The sequence below is a fragment of the Oncorhynchus mykiss genome, chromosome 13 (assembly GCF_013265735.2).
Source record: "Oncorhynchus mykiss isolate Arlee chromosome 13, USDA_OmykA_1.1, whole genome shotgun sequence".
Lineage (NCBI taxonomy): Eukaryota > Metazoa > Chordata > Actinopteri > Salmoniformes > Salmonidae > Oncorhynchus > Oncorhynchus mykiss.
The window spans coordinates 733,444-755,423 of record NC_048577.1 but is presented as its reverse complement, the minus strand read 5'-3'; the positions used below and the strand labels follow the sequence as shown (position 1 = coordinate 755,423).

General features: G+C 40.3%; 2 protein-coding genes across 2 annotated transcripts; both read right to left on the bottom strand.

The window, feature by feature from the left end:
* Positions 1-3: 3 nt before the first annotated feature.
* Positions 4-7,303, bottom strand: LOC118938494 (RNA polymerase-associated protein LEO1-like). The gene is made up of 3 exons (XM_036942533.1): positions 6,565-7,303; positions 61-132; positions 4-20 (listed from the first exon to the last, which is right to left on the bottom strand). The coding sequence occupies exons 1-3, from the start codon at positions 7,058-7,060 to the stop codon at positions 4-6; spliced, it is 585 nt and encodes a 194-aa protein (XP_036798428.1). The 5' UTR covers positions 7,061-7,303.
* A 3,591-nt stretch (positions 7,304-10,894) lies between these two features.
* On the bottom strand, positions 10,895-20,245 carry LOC118938493 (zinc finger protein 2 homolog; the record flags this gene model as incomplete). Its single annotated transcript, XM_036942532.1, has 4 exons — positions 19,496-20,245; positions 13,030-13,101; positions 12,511-12,981; positions 10,895-12,090 (listed from the first exon to the last, which is right to left on the bottom strand). Coding segments are annotated over exons 1-4 (2,235 nt in total), but the record flags the coding sequence as incomplete, so codon positions are not given.
* Positions 20,246-21,980: the final 1,735 nt, after the last annotated feature.

Sequence of the window (21,980 nt, the reverse complement as noted above, 5' to 3'; positions counted from 1 at the left end):
GAGTTATCTTCCCTGTGGGTCTCTGTGGGTGTTTATTGAGGTGTTCTGATCTGGAGAGACTCTTCTCTGTCTCCTCAGCATCATGAGGTTGTTGAGGCTCCCCAGAGGATCCACGATAGTCACGTCTCTCTCCTGTGTGAACAACAAAGTCAGACAGATGATTAAAGGCCCACAACAGCGATAATCCAGGGTAAAGGTTGATGCCAACAGCATAGCCATGATGTTGTACAACAATTGACGTCTGTAATGAATGTTAAAATTGTCTTAAAATGAGCAAGAAGTCATATGTTGTCTTGTTTTCACATTAGTAGTAGCATCTAAGATTGTAGACTAGAAATAAGTTATTCATGTTGTTGAAACTCTAAGCAGTGTGGTAGAAGACTTTTGGTCTACAATACAGGCCCCTTTGTGTTTTCTATAGCAATTTGATTGCATAAACTCCTCCATGCTAATGAGGAAACCACTAGTTATGGATGTCGTATATCTGGTGTGACAAGATGAATTAAAATAATCTGCCCACTCCATCAAGCAATGGGGACAGCAACACAGGGCATTCACGGGACCTCATGGAACCATGGACCACACCTGCAGAAACTGGACAACAGGGGGAAGCAGAGGAGATACCTATCATAGACTTCTCCCAGCTGACGCTTGACATGCCACCTACGCCGCCTCAAGTGGTAGAAACAACCAGCTGGAATCATTAAGTAGAATCAGCCAACAGTAACACGGAAGCAGCAGAATGGGAGTTAGTAGTGCATGACCTAGATTTAGAATAAGAAGCTTCCATTTAGACACAGGTCTAAGATGACGTAATAAGCAATCTACCGTCCCAGTGTAAGCACTCAGTGTAAGCAATCTACAGTCCCCGAGTTAGCACTCAGTGTAAGCAATCTACAGTCCCCGAGTTAGCACTCAGTGTAAGCAATCTACAGTCCCAGTGTAAGCACTCAGTGTAAGCAATCTACAGTCCCCGAGTAAGCACTCAGTGTAAGCAATCTACAGTCCCCGAGTTAGCACTCAGTGTAAGCAATCTACAGTCCCTGAGTAAGCGGCCGGTGCAAGCAGCAGGGCAGTGTCAGTGTGAAAGTGTGGTTTAGCCACAGCTCCAGAAACTTCCAAACTTCCCCTGTAAAAAGGTATATAAAGAGAGCAGAGATCATAAGAGAGGCATGATCCTCACTGACATATGAGACAGACTTCATATGGAGAGTCATCATAGGTAAATTTACTATTGCACTATACGCTTGTTAGACGAGAACAACATTTGAGAACCGGATAATTTTGCCTAAGTACTTATTGGATCACTATCTGAAGCTACTTGGTTGAACTTTGTGAACCCGAAACTGAGTCTCCGAAACACAGGGGTCTAGACACCTCTTGATCACAGACAAAGCGGCAGTCACACAGTGAGACATCAGGTACAGATGTGATTAGCAATACAAGGAAACAGCCAAGTACCGGTTACAATATATTGACACAGAGTTGGAAGTGTATAGAGATATTGGAATTCGGAATCTAGCGTTAGTGCTGTGAGAATACCAATTACAGGAAAGTGACCAAGGGGCGGAGCATTAAAGGTAATTGAACTATTTTTGCTATTTAGTCAATATTGTTAGAAGTGTTAACGCATTTAAAGTTTTGCAATATTATCTGGCATAGCGTAAAGCATTAAGGATTGATTGAGCATTATTGATGTATTAGGAAACTGTAGAACCATTGAATTGTAATAATGTGTATAAGACAAAAAACAGTGATTTAATAAAAGCTTGAAACTTTGACAACTAGGCCAGATTAACGATCTGGAGAGCAAACGCCTTTAACACTCTCACTGAACAGAAAGTGACCCTGGTTATAGGTTAAAGTGATTGCACTAAAGAATATTTGGGGCGGCAGGGTAGCCTTGTGGTTAGAGCATTGGACTAGTAACCTGAAAGGTTGCAAGTTCGAATCCCCGAGCTGACAAGGTACAAATCTGTTCCTAGGCCATCATTGAAATTAAGAATTTGTTCTTAACTGACTTGCCTAGTAAAATAAAGGTAAAATTAAAAAATGTAATTGTGTGGACAATAATATATTTTTAGGAGAGTCAAAATATATAACAATACTAGTTTCCAAGTGACTACTAGCTGACGAGCATAATAATCAATAGAAGAAGTTATTAGGTATTGATATATACAGTGCCTTGCGAAAGTATTCGGCCCCCTTGAACTTTGCGACCTTTTGCCACATTTCAGGCTTCAAACATAAAGATATAAAACTGTATTTTTTTGTGAAGAATCAACAACAAATGGGACACAATCATGAAGTGGAACGACATTTATTGGATATTTCAAACTTTTTTAACAAATCAAAAACTGAAAAATTGGGCGTGCAAAATTATTCAGCCCCCTTAAGTTAATACTTTGTAGCGCCACCTTTTGCTGCGATTACAGCTGTAAGTCGCTTAGGGTGTCTCTATCAGTTTTGCACATCGAGAGACTGACATTTTTTCCCATTCCTCCTTGCAAAACAGCTCGAGCTCAGTGAGGTTGGATGGAGAGCATTTGTGAAGAGCAGTTTTCAGTTCTTTCCACAGATTCTCGATTGGATTCAGGTCTGGACTTTGACTTGGCCATTCTAACACCTGGATATGTTTATTTTTGAACCATTCCATTGTAGATTTTCTTTATGTTTTGGATCATTGTCTTGTTGGAAGACAAATCTCCGTCCCAGTCTCAGGTCTTTTGCAGACTCCATCAGGTTTTCTTCCAGAATGGTCCTGTATTTGGCTCCATCCATCTTCCCATCAATTTTAACCATCTTCCCTGTCCATGCTGAAGAAAAGCAGGCCAAACCATGATGCTGCCACCACCATGTTTGACAGTGGGGATGGTGTGTTCAGGGTGATGAGCTGTGTTGCTTTTACGCCAAACATAACGTTTTGCATTGTTGCCAAAAAGTTCAATTTTGGTTTAATCTGACCAGAGCACCTTCTTCCACATGTTTGGTGTGTCTCCCAGGTGGCTTGTGGCAAACTTTAAACGACACTTTTTATGGATATCTTTAAGAAATGGCTTTCTTCTTGCCACTCTTCCATAAAGGCCAGATTTGTGCAATATACGACTGATTGTTGTCCTATGGACAGAGTCTCCCACCTCAGCTGTAGATCTCTGCAGTTCATCCAGAGTGAACATGGGCCTCTTGGCTGCATCTCTGATCAGTCTTCTCCTTGTATGAGCTGAAAGTTTAGAGGGACGGCCAGGTCTTGGTAGATTTGCAGTGGTCTGATACAGTGGTCTGATCCATTTCAATATTATCGCTTGCACAGTGCTCCTTGGGATGTTTAAAGCTCGGGAAATCTTTTTGTATCCAAATCCGGCTTTAAACTTCTTCACAACAGTATCTCAGACCTGCCTGGTGTGTTCCTCGTTGTTCATGATGCTCTCTGCGCTTTTAACGGACCTCTGAGACTATCACAGTGCAGGTGCATTTATACGGAGACTTGATTACACACAGGTGGATTGTATTTATCATCATTAGTCATTTAGGTCAACATTGGATCATTCAGAGATCCTCACTGAACTTCTGGAGAGAGTTTGCTGCACTGAAAGTAAAGGGGCTGAATAATTTTGCACGCCCAATTTTTCAGTTTTTGATTTGTTAAAAAAGTTTGAAATATCCAGTAAATGTCGTTCCACTTCATGATTGTGTCCCACTTGTTGTTGATTCTTCACAAAAAAAATACAGTTTTATATCTTTATGTTTGAAGCCTGAAATGTGGCAAAAGGTCGCAAAGTTCAAGGGGGCCGAATACTTTCGCAAGGCACTGTACATAGGTAAAAGAGACTTGAAGGTAAGGAATTATAGGAGGAATCCATAACACTCAGAATATTTAAATAGGAGTATATCTATCCAAGACCTCATTCTAGACCGGAAAATAAGGGAGTGACAACGTGAACGAAGGAACAAACCCAACTCACGCGAAGGGCCATTACGAAGAAATAGAAGGGTTGGTAGGGCCGCACGGCTAGGCCCTTGTTACACCGCAGTAACTAAAATCCTAAAGTACTCTGCCCAGCCAGAAGACGGGGTAGAGGCATTTGCTGCAGGCATTAGGCAAAAGTCAGCACCGTGACACTGGTAATGAGGAAACCACTAGTTATGGATGTAGTATATCTGGTAATGAGGAAACCACTAGTTATGGATGTAGTATATCTGGTAATGAGGAAACCACTAGTTATGGATGTAGTATATCTGGTCATGAGGAAACCACTAGTTATGGATGTAGTATATCTGGTAATGAGGAAACCACTAGTTATGGATGTAGTATATCTGCTAATGAGGAAACCACTAGTTATGGATGTAGTATATCTGGTAATGAGGAAACCACTAGTTATGGATGTAGTATATCTGGTAATGAGGAAACCACTAGTTATGGATGTAGTATATCTGGTAATGAGGAAACCACTAGTTATGGATGTAGTATATCTGGTAATGAGGAAACGGCTAGTTATGGATGTAGTATATCTGCCAGGAGCAAAAATGGTGAGCAAAGATTTTAGTTTTTCACAATGTATTCTGAATGTGAATGGGGGAAAACTCAGGGAAGTAACCTCCATTTCCAGGTTGCTTATGAGAGCATTTCACAGTACTTTGGGTGTTAATTGTAAGGATCGTTTGAATGTCCTGCTTAATATAATGTTTGTGTCGTCATTGCAAATCAAAAAACACTTCAACCAGTAAAATGCTTTTTGGCTTTTCCATCAACCTGACAATGAGGGTTTGTACACTGTTATCCATATTGGCCCACAACTTCACCTAACAACAAATATACCTGTAATGAACGAAGAAGCACTTTGGTTGTTGTTGCATGACATACTGTGGGTCAAAAAAAGTATTTAGTCAGCCACCAATTGCGCAAGTTCTCCCACTTAAAAATATGAGAGACCTGTAATTTTCATCATAGGTACACTTCAACTGTGACAGACAAAATGAGAGAATATACTATATAGCCTAGAAACCTGGTTAAACTATCATTATGACCTCATGGATGAATTCTAGAATATACTATATAGCCTAGAAAACTGGTTAAATTATCATTATGACCTCATGGATGGCCAGTCCTTGTATTCATAGTGTAGTGAATTCAGGGAGAGGCCCTGAGCTGAACTCGCTGAACTGGGTCCAGCGACTGTCAAGTTAACACCTTTTAACTGTTACGCCAAGATGTCTGAACTTCTTGACGAGGTCGCTAGGTGTTGGGTTAAGGTTTCTACAATATCGTTCTCTATGAATTTGAAGGACATCAACCACCCGAGCCACTGCCTGTTCACCCCGCTATCATCCAGAAGGTGAGGTCAGTACAGGTGCATCAAAGCTAGGACCGAGAGACTGAAAAACAGCTTCTATCTCAAGGCTATCAGACTGTTAAACAGCCACCACTAACATTGAGTGGCTGCTGCCAGCACACTGACACTGACTCAACTCCAGCCACTTTAATAATGGGAATTGATGGGAAATGATGTAAATATATCACTAGCCACTTTAACCAATGCTACCTTATATAATGTTACTCACCCTACATTATTCATCTCATAGGCATACGTATATACTGTACTCTATATCATCGACTGTATCCTTATGTAATACATGTATCACTAGCCACTTTAACTATGCCACTTTGTTTACATACTCATCTCATATGTATATACTGTACTCGATACAATCTACTGTATCTGCCTATGCTGCTCTGTACCATCACTCATTCATATATCCTTATGTACATATTCTTTATCCCCTCACACTGTGTACAAGACAGTAGTTTTGGAATTGTTAGTTAGATTACTTGTTGGTTATTACTGCATTGTCGGAACTAGAAGCACAAGCATTTCGCTACACTCGCATTAACATCTGCTAACCATGTGTATGTGACAAATAAAATTTGATTTGATTTGATTTGATTTGAGAGTGGTTACACTTCTCCTTCCCCCATCCCTCAGCGGTTAACCAAGTCTCTGGGCAGCCATTTTGTTGCTGTTTAAAAAAAACACAAAACCCAGTAATTTGCAGTACAAACAATAACAAATCTGTCATTCCACCACTATTTTGGTAATAAAAGATTATGGGGTTGGAGAAATGTAACTACAGACAGACCTATGGATGCAAGGACTGACCATCCATGATATCAACATTATAGTTTTAACCATGTTGAGGCGGCAGGCTAGCCTAGTGGTTAGAGCGTTGGACAAGTTCATATCCCCGAGCTGACATGGTACAAATCTGTCAATTAACCCACTGTTCCTAGTCCGTTATTGAAAATAATAATTTGTTCTTAACTGCTATACAGTGTTGATTTACATTGTTTCTAAACATTATAGTAAAAAAAGCTTATTTAGGGTTCTGATGGGGTACAACAGTTGAACTCAGCTCATGAGGCATGTGTTATATTCTTAAAGAATCAATGGCTGTAAATAAATAATTTAAAAGTCACAATATGGATGTAACAATTGCAGATTTCCACCTTAACACCAAACATCAGTTCAACTGCAGAGTTTGTGCCTCTGTTGTTAAGACAGTACTTACCAGTGTTAATCAGGGAACGGTTTCTCAAAACCATCTTACGGCTAAATTCATCGTTAGAACCATTGGATGCCTTAAGATGCGTTTGGGAAACCGGGCCCAGATATCCAGGTTCCTCCTCTTCTTCCTCCTCCTTTTTCGATGTAAAAGTAATCTCCTCCCCCTCCTCTTTCACGCCATAAACTGCATCTTCCTCTCCTTTTACTGTGACCTCCTCTTTCACTCTGAACGCGTCCTCCTCTTCTTTCACAGCAAAGGCCCCACTCTCTACTTCTTGTTTTACTGTGATATCTTCCTCGTCTTTCACTCTGAACGCGTCCTCCTCTTCTTTCACAGTAACGGCCCCACTCCCTACTTCTTGATTTACTGTGATATCTTCCTCGTCTTTCACTCTGAACGTGTCCTCCTCTTCTTTCACAGTAACGGCCCCACTCTCTACTTCTTGATTTACTGTGATATCCTTATCTTCATTAGAAGGAGAGTAGCTTGGTGACTGCATGGTCGGGGATGTTAGCTAGGCTAATGCTAACTTAACCAGCCCGCTAGCTGACTAATAACAACAACACCATAAATATGACATTAAATCGGATAACTAACTAGACGACAGAAGTGGGTTTAAAACACAGTGGCTAATATACACTAAAGCGTCTAAAGATCTTTATTGGTTCGGCTATTTGTCTAGCAAGCTACCGAGGTGTCTGACTAACTGTTGCTGCTGATGAAAGAAGCGTTCCGTCCACTACATTATACGTCACACCAGCAGCATAACCTTAAATTCCCAGACCGCCATCTGCCGACTGGAGTGGGTAACGCAGTTGAGTAAAATGTACATTTTATCTTCAGACAACAAGTTAAAGTGTAGGAAGCATGAGTTTTAACTCACCAGTGTAACAATACAGTGTGGTTAAAGACGTAGTAAGCTAATTGTAATCACGATATGTTTACCTATAAGAACAAACAGTTATGTTTTTGCGTTATTACATATTTATTAACTTATTTTGTGACTCTTCCAAACTACACACAATGCAGTATTTCTCAACGTCATATGGATGATCTTCTCTGTGCTACTGAGTTTGTTTGCCAGTGTAACGGTGTAACGAAGTTACATGTGTAAAATATTTGTATCCTCTATTTAACTAGGCAATTCATTTAAGAACAGTGCCTTAGACCGCTGCCCCGCTCGTGTGATAAAGGTATAGGATTCTGGGTAATCCACAGCAGATTTATGGAGAATTTGAAAATTGAGTGGTCATGGGATAGAAATGTATAAAATTGACATTACATCATTAAATCCACGTTTTAAATCACACATTAGCAATTTATGTTTTAGTAACTACTGTTGTTGGTTTGGTGTCAAGTCAGCCTCTCTTTATATGTTATTTGCCAAATCTCTGTTTTCCTTGTGGGTTTTATGCTAAAGATCCCTCTTTCAAGTTGGTATCTAACTGGAAAATGCATCTTCTTTTAGGAGTGCTATTTTTACCCTGTCGACTACTGATCATTCATCCACACTGTGTGTCTCATCAATGCAGGTCATTTATGACAAATGTATAAAGTATATGTCTTATAAACTCATGAACACCACCGGTTTTATTAGTTTAGGTGTATTATACTTCTTCGCCGCCAGAGGGGGACTTTGAGTAATATTTGAGGTTAATTTGATAAGTTTTTGATACTAAAATGGATGACAGTTTATTCTGATGTAGTGAATATAAGACACATGGAAATAATGTATTTATTTTTATTATAGTAAATGAGGAATTAGTAGGAATTGTTAAATCCACTATACGATCAATAACTTTGATCGACATTTCAACTGTTTTTTTTGTTAGTATATTACAGGGCAGATTAATGTAGAATTGCTGTGGGAGTGGTATTTATATCCCGTCACTACTGATCATTCATCCAGACTGTGTGTGTCCCATCATTGCAGCTTTGGAAATAAATGAACTATCCATCCATTGCACCTTCCTGTGTTGACTCACTGACTTGAGAGACCAGGAAGGTCACACTAGCTCGATAGGTTGATATCGAGCTCAAGCTTCATCTCATATGAACTGTGTGGAACGCGTTAGCACGGTAGGCTCCGGTGCTTTCTTGCCGTGGGATCAAAACGACAGAGGAAATCAACCTGCTTGCTCCTTTTTGTTTTGTCAACTTTTCAATGGGGATGTTACGTTTGATACCGGAGGTACGAGGCACGCGTCCAAATCGCTCAGCAGTAAACTTCAAAGCAGTGTGCTGATGCCTGTATCACTTTATCAGCAGCACGTGATCAATGACGTCTGAGGCTTCGTTTCATCGAACAACCACCTGATTGGTTTGGTATTGTGCTTGTTTGACACTGCAGGCGACTGCCAACTGACTGATCTTCAAATCACCTTACATCATAAATAACGACTCATTATTATTTATGCAGTGTGTCCCTTTATCAGCATTGATCAATGACTTTTGAAGATGAATTTTCTCCCATCATTCTCTATGTCTCTGATCTTTTGATCTGCAAACACGTTTCAGTTTTGTTAGTTTGGTTCAAAATGGTCTCGGTGCTGGTTGGCCTTTTTTTTGTTGTTGATACAATTGTCTGGAAAGAGCCAATGCTTCAGGAAGCTTTGTTTCCCCATCACTACTTTTCAGCATGTTTTCTGTGAATTAGACTACGGGAGTTTTGTAACATTTTCCAGTTGGGTTCTAACTGGTCTCCGGTAGTTGGTCTCTGCTGACCATAACCGCGCTGGTTGGTTATGCCGTTTAGGCTAATAGCTAGTTGGCTAAATAGCTACATATAGCTAACGTTTGCTGGCGGGCTAAGATAAGAGCATATAGCTAACATTCTTTGATATTTGGTTAGAAGGTGTTTTGTTTTTCCAAAACGTTGGTTTACTTTAAACACTCAAGTCATGAGAGCAAACGATTAGTTTAATTTAAAGTTCTACATTTTAAATGATTTCGGTTGTAGTTTACATCATAGGGAATAGGCTGGGCCTCCATATTAATTCACACCTGACTTTGGCATTCTCCTGAATTCTGATTGGTTTAATGTAATAACTCCAAATATAGAACAGTAAGGTGTAACTTTGCATTGGGAAAATATTTTATATTTTTATAAACAATTACAAAACATACAAACGAGAACATCATACAAACATGAAGTACATCACACCTGCCCAGACCCACTAGAACACACCTCCATCTCCATTAACTACATCACACCTGCCCAGACCCACTAGAACACACCTTCATCTCCATTAACTACATCACACCTGCCCAGACCCACTAGAACACACCTCCATCTCCATTAACTACATCACACCTGCCCAGACCCACTAGAACACACCTCCATCTCCATTAACTACATCACACCTGCCCGACCCACTAGAACACACCTCCATCTCCATTAACTACATCACACCTGCCCAGACCCACTAGAACACACCTCCATCTCCATTAACGACATCACACCTGCCCAGACCCACTAGAACACACCTCCATCTCCATTAACGACATCACACCTGCCCCGACCCACTAGAACACACCTCCATCTCCATTAACTACATCACACCTGCCCAGACCCACTAGAACACACCTCCATCTCCATTAACTACATCACACCTGCCCAGACCCACTAGAACACACCTCCATCTCCATTAACTACATCACACCTGCCCAGACCCACTAGAACACACCTCCATCTCCATTAACTACATCACACTTGCCCAGACCCACTAGAACACACCTCCATCTCCATTAACTACATCACACCTCCAACTGTCAGTTGGTTGCATGAATAACTATGATTACTAAATGTTACATAATTGTAAATATGAAATATCAAAACCAAATGTTCACCCCTTTGTTAATATAACCGAACATATATTGGACTTCGGGCATCTTTTTAATGACATTTTGGGGTGTCCAAATCAATAACCAATATGCATTAACAGACATCTCAACTTTCACTTTCAACCGAACATATATTGGACTTCGGGCATCTTTTTAATGACATTTTGGGGTGTCCAAATCAATAACCAATATGCATTAACAGTTTGATAAATTGAAAAACATAAAATTTAAACAAACGTGCAACAATAATCATTTTACTTTTTAAAACAAGCTCCTTATAAACTGTTAAAACATTCTACATTGTGACATCATTAGAACACTCCTACTACCATGTTAAAACATTCTACATTGTGACATCATTAGAACACTCCTACTACAATGTTACAACATTCTACATTGTGACATCATTAGAACACTCCTACTACCATGTTAAAACATTCTACATTGTGACATTATTTCATTGATATCATGAAACAACTCCTTCATGTATTTTCTGATGTTTAATCAGAGATCTTTTATCAGAGTATCTCTTGTCACATTGATCACAGCTATGAGATTTCTCTCCTGTGTGTGTTCTCTGATGTGATACCAGGCTGTTTGACTGAGTAAAACTCTTCCCACATTGAGTACAGCTATAAGGATTCTGTCCTGTGTGTGTTCTCTGGTGCAAAGTCAGCTGGCTAGATGTAGTAAAACTCTTCCCACATTGAGCACAGCTAAAAGGTTTCTCTCCTGTGTGTGTTCTCTGGTGTAGAGTCAGACTGCCAGATGAAGTAAAACTCTTCCCGCATTGATCACAGCTAAAAGGTTTCTCTTCTGTGTGTGTTCTCTGGTGTAGAGTCAGTTTGCCAGATTTAGTAAATCTCTTCCCACACTGATCACAGTTATAAGGTTTCTCTCCCGTGTGTATTATCTTGTGCACTGTCAGATCTCCAGATGAAGTAAATCTCTTCCCACATTGATCACAGCTATAAGGTTTCTCTCCTGTGTGTGTTCTCTGGTGTAGAGTCAGTTTGACAGATGTAGCAAATCTCTTCCCACATTGATCACAGCTATAAGGTTTCTCTCCCGTGTGTATTCTCTTGTGCACTGTCAGATCTCCAGATGAAGTAAATCTCTTCCCACATTGATCACAGCTATAAGGTTTCTCTCCTGTGTGTGTTCTCTGGTGTAGAGTCAGACTGCCAGATGAAGTAAAACTCTTCCCGCATTGATCACAGCTATAAGGTTTCTCTCCTGTATGTGTTCTCTGGTGTAGAGTCAGATGGCAAGTTTGAACAAAACTCTTCCCACAATGATCACAGCTATAAGGTTTCTCTCCTGTGTGTATTCTCTTATGCACTGTCAGGTCTCCAGATGAAGTAAATCTCTTCCCACATTGATCACAGCTAAAAGGTTTCTCTCCTGTGTGTGTTCTCTGGTGTAGAGTCAGTTTGCCAGATTTAGTAAATCTCTTCCCACATTGAGCACAGCTATAAGGTTTCTCTCCTGTGTGTGTTCTCTGGTGTGAAGTCAGAGAGCTAGATGCAGTAAAACTCTTCCCACATTGAGCACAGCTAAAAGGTTTCTCTCCTGTGTGTGTTCTCTGGTGTAGAGTCAGGCTCCTAGATGTAGCAAATCTCTTCCCACATTGATCACAGCTATAAGGTTTCTCTCCCGTGTGTATTCTCTTGTGCACTGTCAGATCTCCAGATGAAGTAAATCTCTTTCCACATTGATCACAGCTATAAGATTTCTCTCCTGTGTGTGTTCTCTGGTGTAGAGTCAGTTTGACAGATGTAGCAAATCTCTTCCCACATTGGTCACAGCTATAAGGTTTCTCTCCCGTGTGTATTCTCTTGTGCACTGTCAGATCTCCAGATGAAGTAAATCTCTTCCCACATTGATCACAGCTATAAGGTTTCTCTCCTGTGTGTGTTCTCTGGTGTAGAGTCAGTTTGACAGATGTAGCAAATCTCTTCCCACATTGATCACAGCTATAAGGTTTCTCTCCCGTGTGTATTCTCTTGTGCACTGTCAGATCTCCAGATGAAGTAAATCTCTTCCCACATTGATCACAGCTATAAGGTTTCTCTCCTGTGTGTGTTCTCTGGTGTAGAGTCAGACTGCCAGATGAAGTAAAACTCTTCCCGCATTGATCACAGCTATAAGGTTTCTCTCCTGTGTGTGTTCTCTGGTGTAGAGTCAGATGGCAAGTTTGAACAAAACTCTTCCCACATTGATCACAGCTATAAGGTTTCTCTCCTGTGTGTAATCTCTTGTGCACTGTCAGATCTCCAGATGAAGTAAATCTCTTCCCACATTGATCACAGCTATAAGGTTTCTCTCCTGTGTGTGTTCTCTGGTGTGAAGTCAGTTTGCCAGATGTAGCAAATCTCTTCCCACATTGATCACAGCTATAAGGTTTCTCTCCTGTGTGTATTCTCTTGTGCACTGTCAGATCTCCAGATTTAGTAAATCTCTTCCCACATTGAGCACAGCTGTAAGGTTTCTCTCCTGTGTGTGTTCTCTGATGAATTTTAATGCCTGATGATGTGAATCTCTTCCCACAGTCAGAGCAGCAGTGAGTTATCTTCCCTGTGGGTCTCTGTGGGTGTTTATTGAGGTGTTCTGATCTGGAGAGACTCTTCTCTGTCTCCTCAGCATCATGAGGTTGTTGAGGCTCCCCAGAGGATCCACGATAGTCACGTCTCTCTCCTGTGTGAACAACAAAGTCAGACAGATGATTAAAGGCCCACAACAGCGATAATCCAGGGTAAAGGTTGATGCCAACAGCATAGCCATGATGTTGTACAACAATTGACGTCTGTAATGAATGTTAAAATTGTCTTAAAATGAGCAAGAAGTCATATGTTGTCTTGTTTTCACATTAGTAGTAGCATCTAAGATTGTAGACTAGAAATAAGTTATTCATGTTGTTGAAACTCTAAGCAGTGTGGTAGAAGACTTTTGGTCTACAATACAGGCCCCTTTGTGTTTTCTATAGCAATTTGATTGCATAAACTCCTCCATGCTAATGAGGAAACCACTAGTTATGGATGTCGTATATCTGGTGTGACAAGATGAATTAAAATAATCTGCCCACTCCATCAAGCAATGGGGACAGCAACACAGGGCATTCACGGGACCTCATGGAACCATGGACCACACCTGCAGAAACTGGACAACAGGGGGAAGCAGAGGAGATACCTATCATAGACTTCTCCCAGCTGACGCTTGACATGCCACCTACGCCGCCTCAAGTGGTAGAAACAACCAGCTGGAATCATTAAGTAGAATCAGCCAACAGTAACACGGAAGCAGCAGAATGGGAGTTAGTAGTGCATGACCTAGATTTAGAATAAGAAGCTTCCATTTAGACACAGGTCTAAGATGACGTAATAAGCAATCTACCGTCCCAGTGTAAGCACTCAGTGTAAGCAATCTACAGTCCCCGAGTTAGCACTCAGTGTAAGCAATCTACAGTCCCAGTGTAAGCACTCAGTGTAAGCAATCTACAGTCCCCGAGTAAGCACTCAGTGTAAGCAATCTACAGTCCCCAAGTTAGCACTCAGTGTAAGCAATCTACAGTCCCTGAGTAAGCGGCCGGTGCAAGCAGCAGGGCAGTGTCAGTGTGAAAGTGTGGTTTAGCCACAGCTCCAGAAACTTCCGAACTTCCCCTGTAAAAAGGTATATAAAGAGAGCAGAGATCATAAGAGAGGCATGATCCTCACTGACATATGAGACAGACTTCATATGGAGAGTCATCATAGGTAAATTTACTATTGCACTATACGCTTGTTAGACGAGAACAACATTTGAGAACCGGATAATTTTGCCTAAGTACTTATTGGATCACTATCTGAAGCTACTTGGTTGAACTTTGTGAACCCGAAACTGAGTCTCCGAAACACAGGGGTCTAGACACCTCTTGATCACAGACAAAGCGGCAGTCACACAGTGAGACATCAGGTACAGATGTGATTAGCAATACAAGGAAACAGCCAAGTACCGGTTACAATATATTGACACAGAGTTGGAAGTGTATAGAGATATTGGAATTCGGAATCTAGCGTTAGTGCTGTGAGAATACCAATTACAGGAAAGTGACCAAGGGGCGGAGCATTAAAGGTAATTGAACTATTTTTGCTATTTAGTCAATATTGTTAGAAGTGTTAACGCATTTAAAGTTTTGCAATATTATCTGGCATAGCGTAAAGCATTAAGGATTGATTGAGCATTATTGATGTATTAGGAAACTGTAGAACCATTGAATTGTAATAATGTGTATAAGACAAAAAACAGTGATTTAATAAAAGCTTGAAACTTTGACAACTAGGCCAGATTAACGATCTGGAGAGCAAACGCCTTTAACACTCTCACTGAACAGAAAGTGACCCTGGTTATAGGTTAAAGTGATTGCACTAAAGAATATTTGGGGCGGCAGGGTAGCCTTGTGGTTAGAGCATTGGACTAGTAACCTGAAAGGTTGCAAGTTCGAATCCCCGAGCTGACAAGGTACAAATCTGTTCCTAGGCCATCATTGAAATTAAGAATTTGTTCTTAACTGACTTGCCTAGTAAAATAAAGGTAAAATTAAAAAATGTAATTGTGTGGACAATAATATATTTTTAGGAGAGTCAAAATATATAACAATACTAGTTTCCAAGTGACTACTAGCTGACGAGCATAATAATCAATAGAAGAAGTTATTAGGTATTGATATATACAGTGCCTTGCGAAAGTATTCGGCCCCCTTGAACTTTGCGACCTTTTGCCACATTTCAGGCTTCAAACATAAAGATATAAAACTGTATTTTTTTGTGAAGAATCAACAACAAGTGGGACACAATCATGAAGTGGAACGACATTTATTGGATATTTCAAACTTTTTTAACAAATCAAAAACTGAAAAATTGGGCGTGCAAAATTATTCAGCCCCCTTAAGTTAATACTTTGTAGCGCCACCTTTTGCTGCGATTACAGCTGTAAGTCGCTTAGGGTATGTCTCTATCAGTTTTGCACATCGAGAGACTGACATTTTTTCCCATTCCTCCTTGCAAAACAGCTCGAGCTCAGTGAGGTTGGATGGAGAGCATTTGTGAAGAGCAGTTTTCAGTTCTTTCCACAGATTCTCGATTGGATTCAGGTCTGGACTTTGACTTGGCCATTCTAACACCTGGATATGTTTATTTTTGAACCATTCCATTGTAGATTTTCTTTATGTTTTGGATCATTGTCTTGTTGGAAGACAAATCTCCGTCCCAGTCTCAGGTCTTTTGCAGACTCCATCAGGTTTTCTTCCAGAATGGTCCTGTATTTGGCTCCATCCATCTTCCCATCAATTTTAACCATCTTCCCTGTCCATGCTGAAGAAAAGCAGGCCAAACCATGATGCTGCCACCACCATGTTTGACAGTGGGGATGGTGTGTTCAGGGTGATGAGCTGTGTTGCTTTTACGCCAAACATAACGTTTTGCATTGTTGCCAAAAAGTTCAATTTTGGTTTAATCTGACCAGAGCACCTTCTTCCACATGTTTGGTGTGTCTCCCAGGTGGCTTGTGGCAAACTTTAAACGACACTTTTTATGGATATCTTTAAGAAATGGCTTTCTTCTTGCCACTCTTCCATAAAGGCCAGATTTGTGCAATATACGACTGATTGTTGTCCTATGGACAGAGTCTCCCACCTCAGCTGTAGATCTCTGCAGTTCATCCAGAGTGAACATGGGCCTCTTGGCTGCATCTCTGATCAGTCTTCTCCTTGTATGAGCTGAAAGTTTAGAGGGACGGCCAGGTCTTGGTAGATTTGCAGTGGTCTGATACAGTGGTCTGATCCATTTCAATATTATCGCTTGCACAGTGCTCCTTGGGATGTTTAAAGCTCGGGAAATCTTTTTGTATCCAAATCCGGCTTTAAACTTCTTCACAACAGTATCTCAGACCTGCCTGGTGTGTTCCTCGTTGTTCATGATGCTCTCTGCGCTTTTAACGGACCTCTGAGACTATCACAGTGCAGGTGCATTTATACGGAGACTTGATTACACACAGGTGGATTGTATTTATCATCATTAGTCATTTAGGTCAACATTGGATCATTCAGAGATCCTCACTGAACTTCTGGAGAGAGTTTGCTGCACTGAAAGTAAAGGGGCTGAATAATTTTGCACGCCCAATTTTTCAGTTTTTGATTTGTTAAAAAAGTTTGAAATATCCAGTAAATGTCGTTCCACTTCATGATTGTGTCCCACTTGTTGTTGATTCTTCACAAAAAAAATACAGTTTTATATCTTTATGTTTGAAGCCTGAAATGTGGCAAAAGGTCGCAAAGTTCAAGGGGGCCGAATACTTTCGCAAGGCACTGTACATAGGTAAAAGAGACTTGAAGGTAAGGAATTATAGGAGGAATCCATAACACTCAGAATATTTAAATAGGAGTATATCTATCCAAGACCTCATTCTAGACCGGAAAATAAGGGAGTGACAACGTGAACGAAGGAACAAACCCAACTCACGCGAAGGGCCATTACGAAGAAATAGAAGGGTTGGTAGGGCCGCACGGCTAGGCCCTTGTTACACCGCAGTAACTAAAATCCTAAAGTACTCTGCCCAGCCAGAAGACGGGGTAGAGGCATTTGCTGCAGGTATTAGGCAAAAGTCAGCACCGTGACACTGGTAATGAGGAAACCACTAGTTATGGATGTAGTATATCTGGTAATGAGGAAACCACTAGTTATGGATGTAGTATATCTGGTAATGAGGAAACCACTAGTTATGGATGTAGTATATCTGGTCATGAGGAAACCACTAGTTATGGATGTAGTATATCTGGTAATGAGGAAACCACTAGTTATGGATGTAGTATATCTGCTAATGAGGAAACCACTAGTTATGGATGTAGTATATCTGGTAATGAGGAAACCACTAGTTATGGATGTAGTATATCTGGTAATGAGGAAACCACTAGTTATGGATGTAGTATATCTGGTAATGAGGAAACCACTAGTTATGGATGTAGTATATCTGGTAATGAGGAAACGGCTAGTTATGGATGTAGTATATCTGCCAGGAGCAAAAATGGTGAGCAAAGATTTTAGTTTTTCACAATGTATTCTGAATGTGAATGGGGGAAAACTCAGGGAAGTAACCTCCATTTCCAGGTTGCTTATGAGAGCATTTCACAGTACTTTGGGTGTTAATTGTAAGGATCGTTTGAATGTCCTGCTTAATATAATGTTTGTGTCGTCATTGCAAATCAAAAAACACTTCAACCAGTAAAATGCTTTTTGGCTTTTCCATCAACCTGACAATGAGGGTTTGTACACTGTTATCCATATTGGCCCACAACTTCACCTAACAACAAATATACCTGTAATGAACGAAGAAGCACTTTGGTTGTTGTTGCATGACATACTGTGGGTCAAAAAAAGTATTTAGTCAGCCACCAATTGCGCAAGTTCTCCCACTTAAAAATATGAGAGACCTGTAATTTTCATCATAGGTACACTTCAACTGTGACAGACAAAATGAGAGAATATACTATATAGCCTAGAAACCTGGTTAAACTATCATTATGACCTCATGGATGAATTCTAGAATATACTATATAGCCTAGAAAACTGGTTAAATTATCATTATGACCTCATGGATGGCCAGTCCTTGTATTCATAGTGTAGTGAATTCAGGGAGAGGCCCTGAGCTGAACTCGCTGAACTGGGTCCAGCGACTGTCAAGTTAACACCTTTTAACTGTTACGCCAAGATGTCTGAACTTCTTGACGAGGTCGCTAGGTGTTGGGTTAAGGTTTCTACAATATCGTTCTCTATGAATTTGAAGGACATCAACCACCCGAGCCACTGCCTGTTCACCCCGCTATCATCCAGAAGGTGAGGTCAGTACAGGTGCATCAAAGCTAGGACCGAGAGACTGAAAAACAGCTTCTATCTCAAGGCTATCAGACTGTTAAACAGCCACCACTAACATTGAGTGGCTGCTGCCAGCACACTGACACTGACTCAACTCCAGCCACTTTAATAATGGGAATTGATGGGAAATGATGTAAATATATCACTAGCCACTTTAACCAATGCTACCTTATATAATGTTACTCACCCTACATTATTCATCTCATAGGCATACGTATATACTGTACTCTATATCATCGACTGTATCCTTATGTAATACATGTATCACTAGCCACTTTAACTATGCCACTTTGTTTACATACTCATCTCATATGTATATACTGTACTCGATACAATCTACTGTATCTGCCTATGCTGCTCTGTACCATCACTCATTCATATATCCTTATGTACATATTCTTTATCCCCTCACACTGTGTACAAGACAGTAGTTTTGGAATTGTTAGTTAGATTACTTGTTGGTTATTACTGCATTGTCGGAACTAGAAGCACAAGCATTTCGCTACACTCGCATTAACATCTGCTAACCATGTGTATGTGACAAATAAAATTTGATTTGATTTGATTTGAGAGTGGTTACACTTCTCCTTCCCCCATCCCTCAGCGGTTAACCAAGTCTCTGGGCAGCCATTTTGTTGCTGTTTAAAAAAAACACAAAACCCAGTAATTTGCAGTACAAACAATAACAAATCTGTCATTCCACCACTATTTTGGTAATAAAAGATTATGGGGTTGGAGAAATGTAACTACAGACAGACCTATGGATGCAAGGACTGACCATCCATGATATCAACATTATAGTTTTAACCATGTTGAGGCGGCAGGCTAGCCTAGTGGTTAGAGCGTTGGACAAGTTCATATCCCCGAGCTGACATGGTACAAATCTGTCAATTAACCCACTGTTCCTAGTCCGTTATTGAAAATAATAATTTGTTCTTAACTGCTATACAGTGTTGATTTACATTGTTTCTAAACATTATAGTAAAAAAAGCTTATTTAGGGTTCTGATGGGGTACAACAGTTGAACTCAGCTCATGAGGCATGTGTTATATTCTTAAAGAATCAATGGCTGTAAATAAATAATTTAAAAGTCACAATATGGATGTAACAATTGCAGATTTCCACCTTAACACCAAACATCAGTTCAACTGCAGAGTTTGTGCCTCTGTTGTTAAGACAGTACTTACCAGTGTTAATCAGGGAACGGTTTCTCAAAACCATCTTACGGCTAAATTCATCGTTAGAACCATTGGATGCCTTAAGATGCGTTTGGGAAACCGGGCCCAGATATCCAGGTTCCTCCTCTTCTTCCTCCTCCTTTTTCGATGTAAAAGTAATCTCCTCCCCCTCCTCTTTCACGCCATAAACTGCATCTTCCTCTCCTTTTACTGTGACCTCCTCTTTCACTCTGAACGCGTCCTCCTCTTCTTTCACAGCAAAGGCCCCACTCTCTACTTCTTGTTTTACTGTGATATCTTCCTCGTCTTTCACTCTGAACGCGTCCTCCTCTTCTTTCACAGTAACGGCCCCACTCCCTACTTCTTGATTTACTGTGATATCTTCCTCGTCTTTCACTCTGAACGTGTCCTCCTCTTCTTTCACAGTAACGGCCCCACTCTCTACTTCTTGATTTACTGTGATATCCTTATCTTCATTAGAAGGAGAGTAGCTTGGTGACTGCATGGTCGGGGATGTTAGCTAGGCTAATGCTAACTTAACCAGCCCGCTAGCTGACTAATAACAACAACACCATAAATATGAAATTAAATCGGATAACTAACTAGACGACAGAAGTGGGTTTAAAACACAGTGGCTAATATACACTAAAGCGTCTAAAGATCTTTATTGGTTCGGCTATTTGTCTAGCAAGCTACCGAGGTGTCTGACGAACTGTTGCTGCTGTTGAAAGAAGCGTTCCGTCCACTACATTATACGTCACACCAGCAGCATAACCATAAATTCCCAGACCGCCATCTGCTGACTGGAGTGGGTAACGCAGTTGAGTAAAATGTACATTTTATCTTCAGACAACAAGTTAAAGTGTACGAAGCAGGAGTTTTTACTCACCAGTGTAACAATACAGTGTGGTTAAAGACGTAGTAAGCTAATTGTAATCACGATATGTTTACCTATAAGAACAAACAGTTATGTTTTTGCGTTATTACATATTTATTAACTTATTTTGTGACTCTTCCAAACTACACACAATGCAGTATTTCTCAACGTCATATGGATGATCTTCTCTGTGCTACTGAGTTTGTTTGCCAGTGTAACGGTGTAACGAAGTTACATGTGTAAAATATTTGTATCCTCTATTTAACTAGGCAATTCATTTAAGAACAGTGCCTTAGACCGCTGCCCCGCTCGTGTGATAAAGGTATAGGATTCTGGGTAATCCACAGCAGATTTATGGAGAATTTGAAAATTGAGTGGTCATGGGATAGAAATGTATAAAATTGACATTACATCATTAAATCCACGTTTTAAATCACACATTAGCAATTTATGTTTTAGTAACTACTGTTGTTGGTTTGGTGTCAAGTCAGCCTCTCTTTATATGTTATTTGCCAAATCTCTGTTTTCCTTGTGGGTTTTATGCTAAAGATCCCTCTTTCAAGTTGGTATCTAACTGGAAAATGCATCTTCTTTTAGGAGTGCTATTTTTACCCTGTCGACTACTGATCATTCATCCACACTGTGTGTCTCATCAATGCAGGTCATTTATGACAAATGTATAAAGTATATGTCTTATAAACTCATGAACACCACCGGTTTTATTAGTTTAGGTGTATTATACTTCTTCGCCGCCAGAGGGGGACTTTGAGTAATATTTGAGGTTAATTTGATAAGTTTTTGATACTAAAATGGATGACAGTTTATTCTGATGTAGTGAATATAAGACACATGGAAATAATGTATTTATTTTTATTATAGTAAATGAGGAATTAGTAGGAATTGTTAAATCCACTATACGATCAATAACTTTGATCGACATTTCAACTGTTTTTTTTGTTAGTATATTACAGGGCAGATTAATGTAGAATTGCTGTGGGAGTGGTATTTATATCCCGTCACTACTGATCATTCATCCAGACTGTGTGTGTCCCATCATTGCAGCTTTGGAAATAAATGAACTATCCATCCATTGCACCTTCCTGTGTTGACTCACTGACTTGAGAGACCAGGAAGGTCACACTAGCTCGATAGGTTGATATCGAGCTCAAGCTTCATCTCATATGAACTGTGTGGAACGCGTTAGCACGGTAGGCTCCGGTGCTTTCTTGCCGTGGGATCAAAACGACAGAGGAAATCAACCTGCTTGCTCCTTTTTGTTTTGTCAACTTTTCAATGGGGATGTTACGTTTGATACCGGAGGTACGAGGCACGCGTCCAAATCGCTCAGCAGTAAACTTCAAAGCAGTGTGCTGATGCCTGTATCACTTTATCAGCAGCACGTGATCAATGACGTCTGAGGCTTCGTTTCATCGAACAACCACCTGATTGGTTTGGTATTGTGCTTGTTTGACACTGCAGGCGACTGCCAACTGACTGATCTTCAAATCACCTTACATCATAAATAACGACTCATTATTATTTATGCAGTGTGTCCCTTTATCAGCATTGATCAATGACTTTTGAAGATGAATTTTCTCCCATCATTCTCTATGTCTC

Bases quoted from the DNA above. Each gene is read 5' to 3' on its own strand.
- LOC118938494 (XM_036942533.1), bottom strand. From the start codon at position 7,060: ATGCAGTCACCAAGCTACTCTCCTTCTAATGAAGATAAGGATATCACA. The intron at 133-6,564 runs GTAAGTACTGTC...TTGTTCACACAG, and splicing joins CCGTTCCCTGATTAACACTG to GAGAGAGACGTGACTATCGT.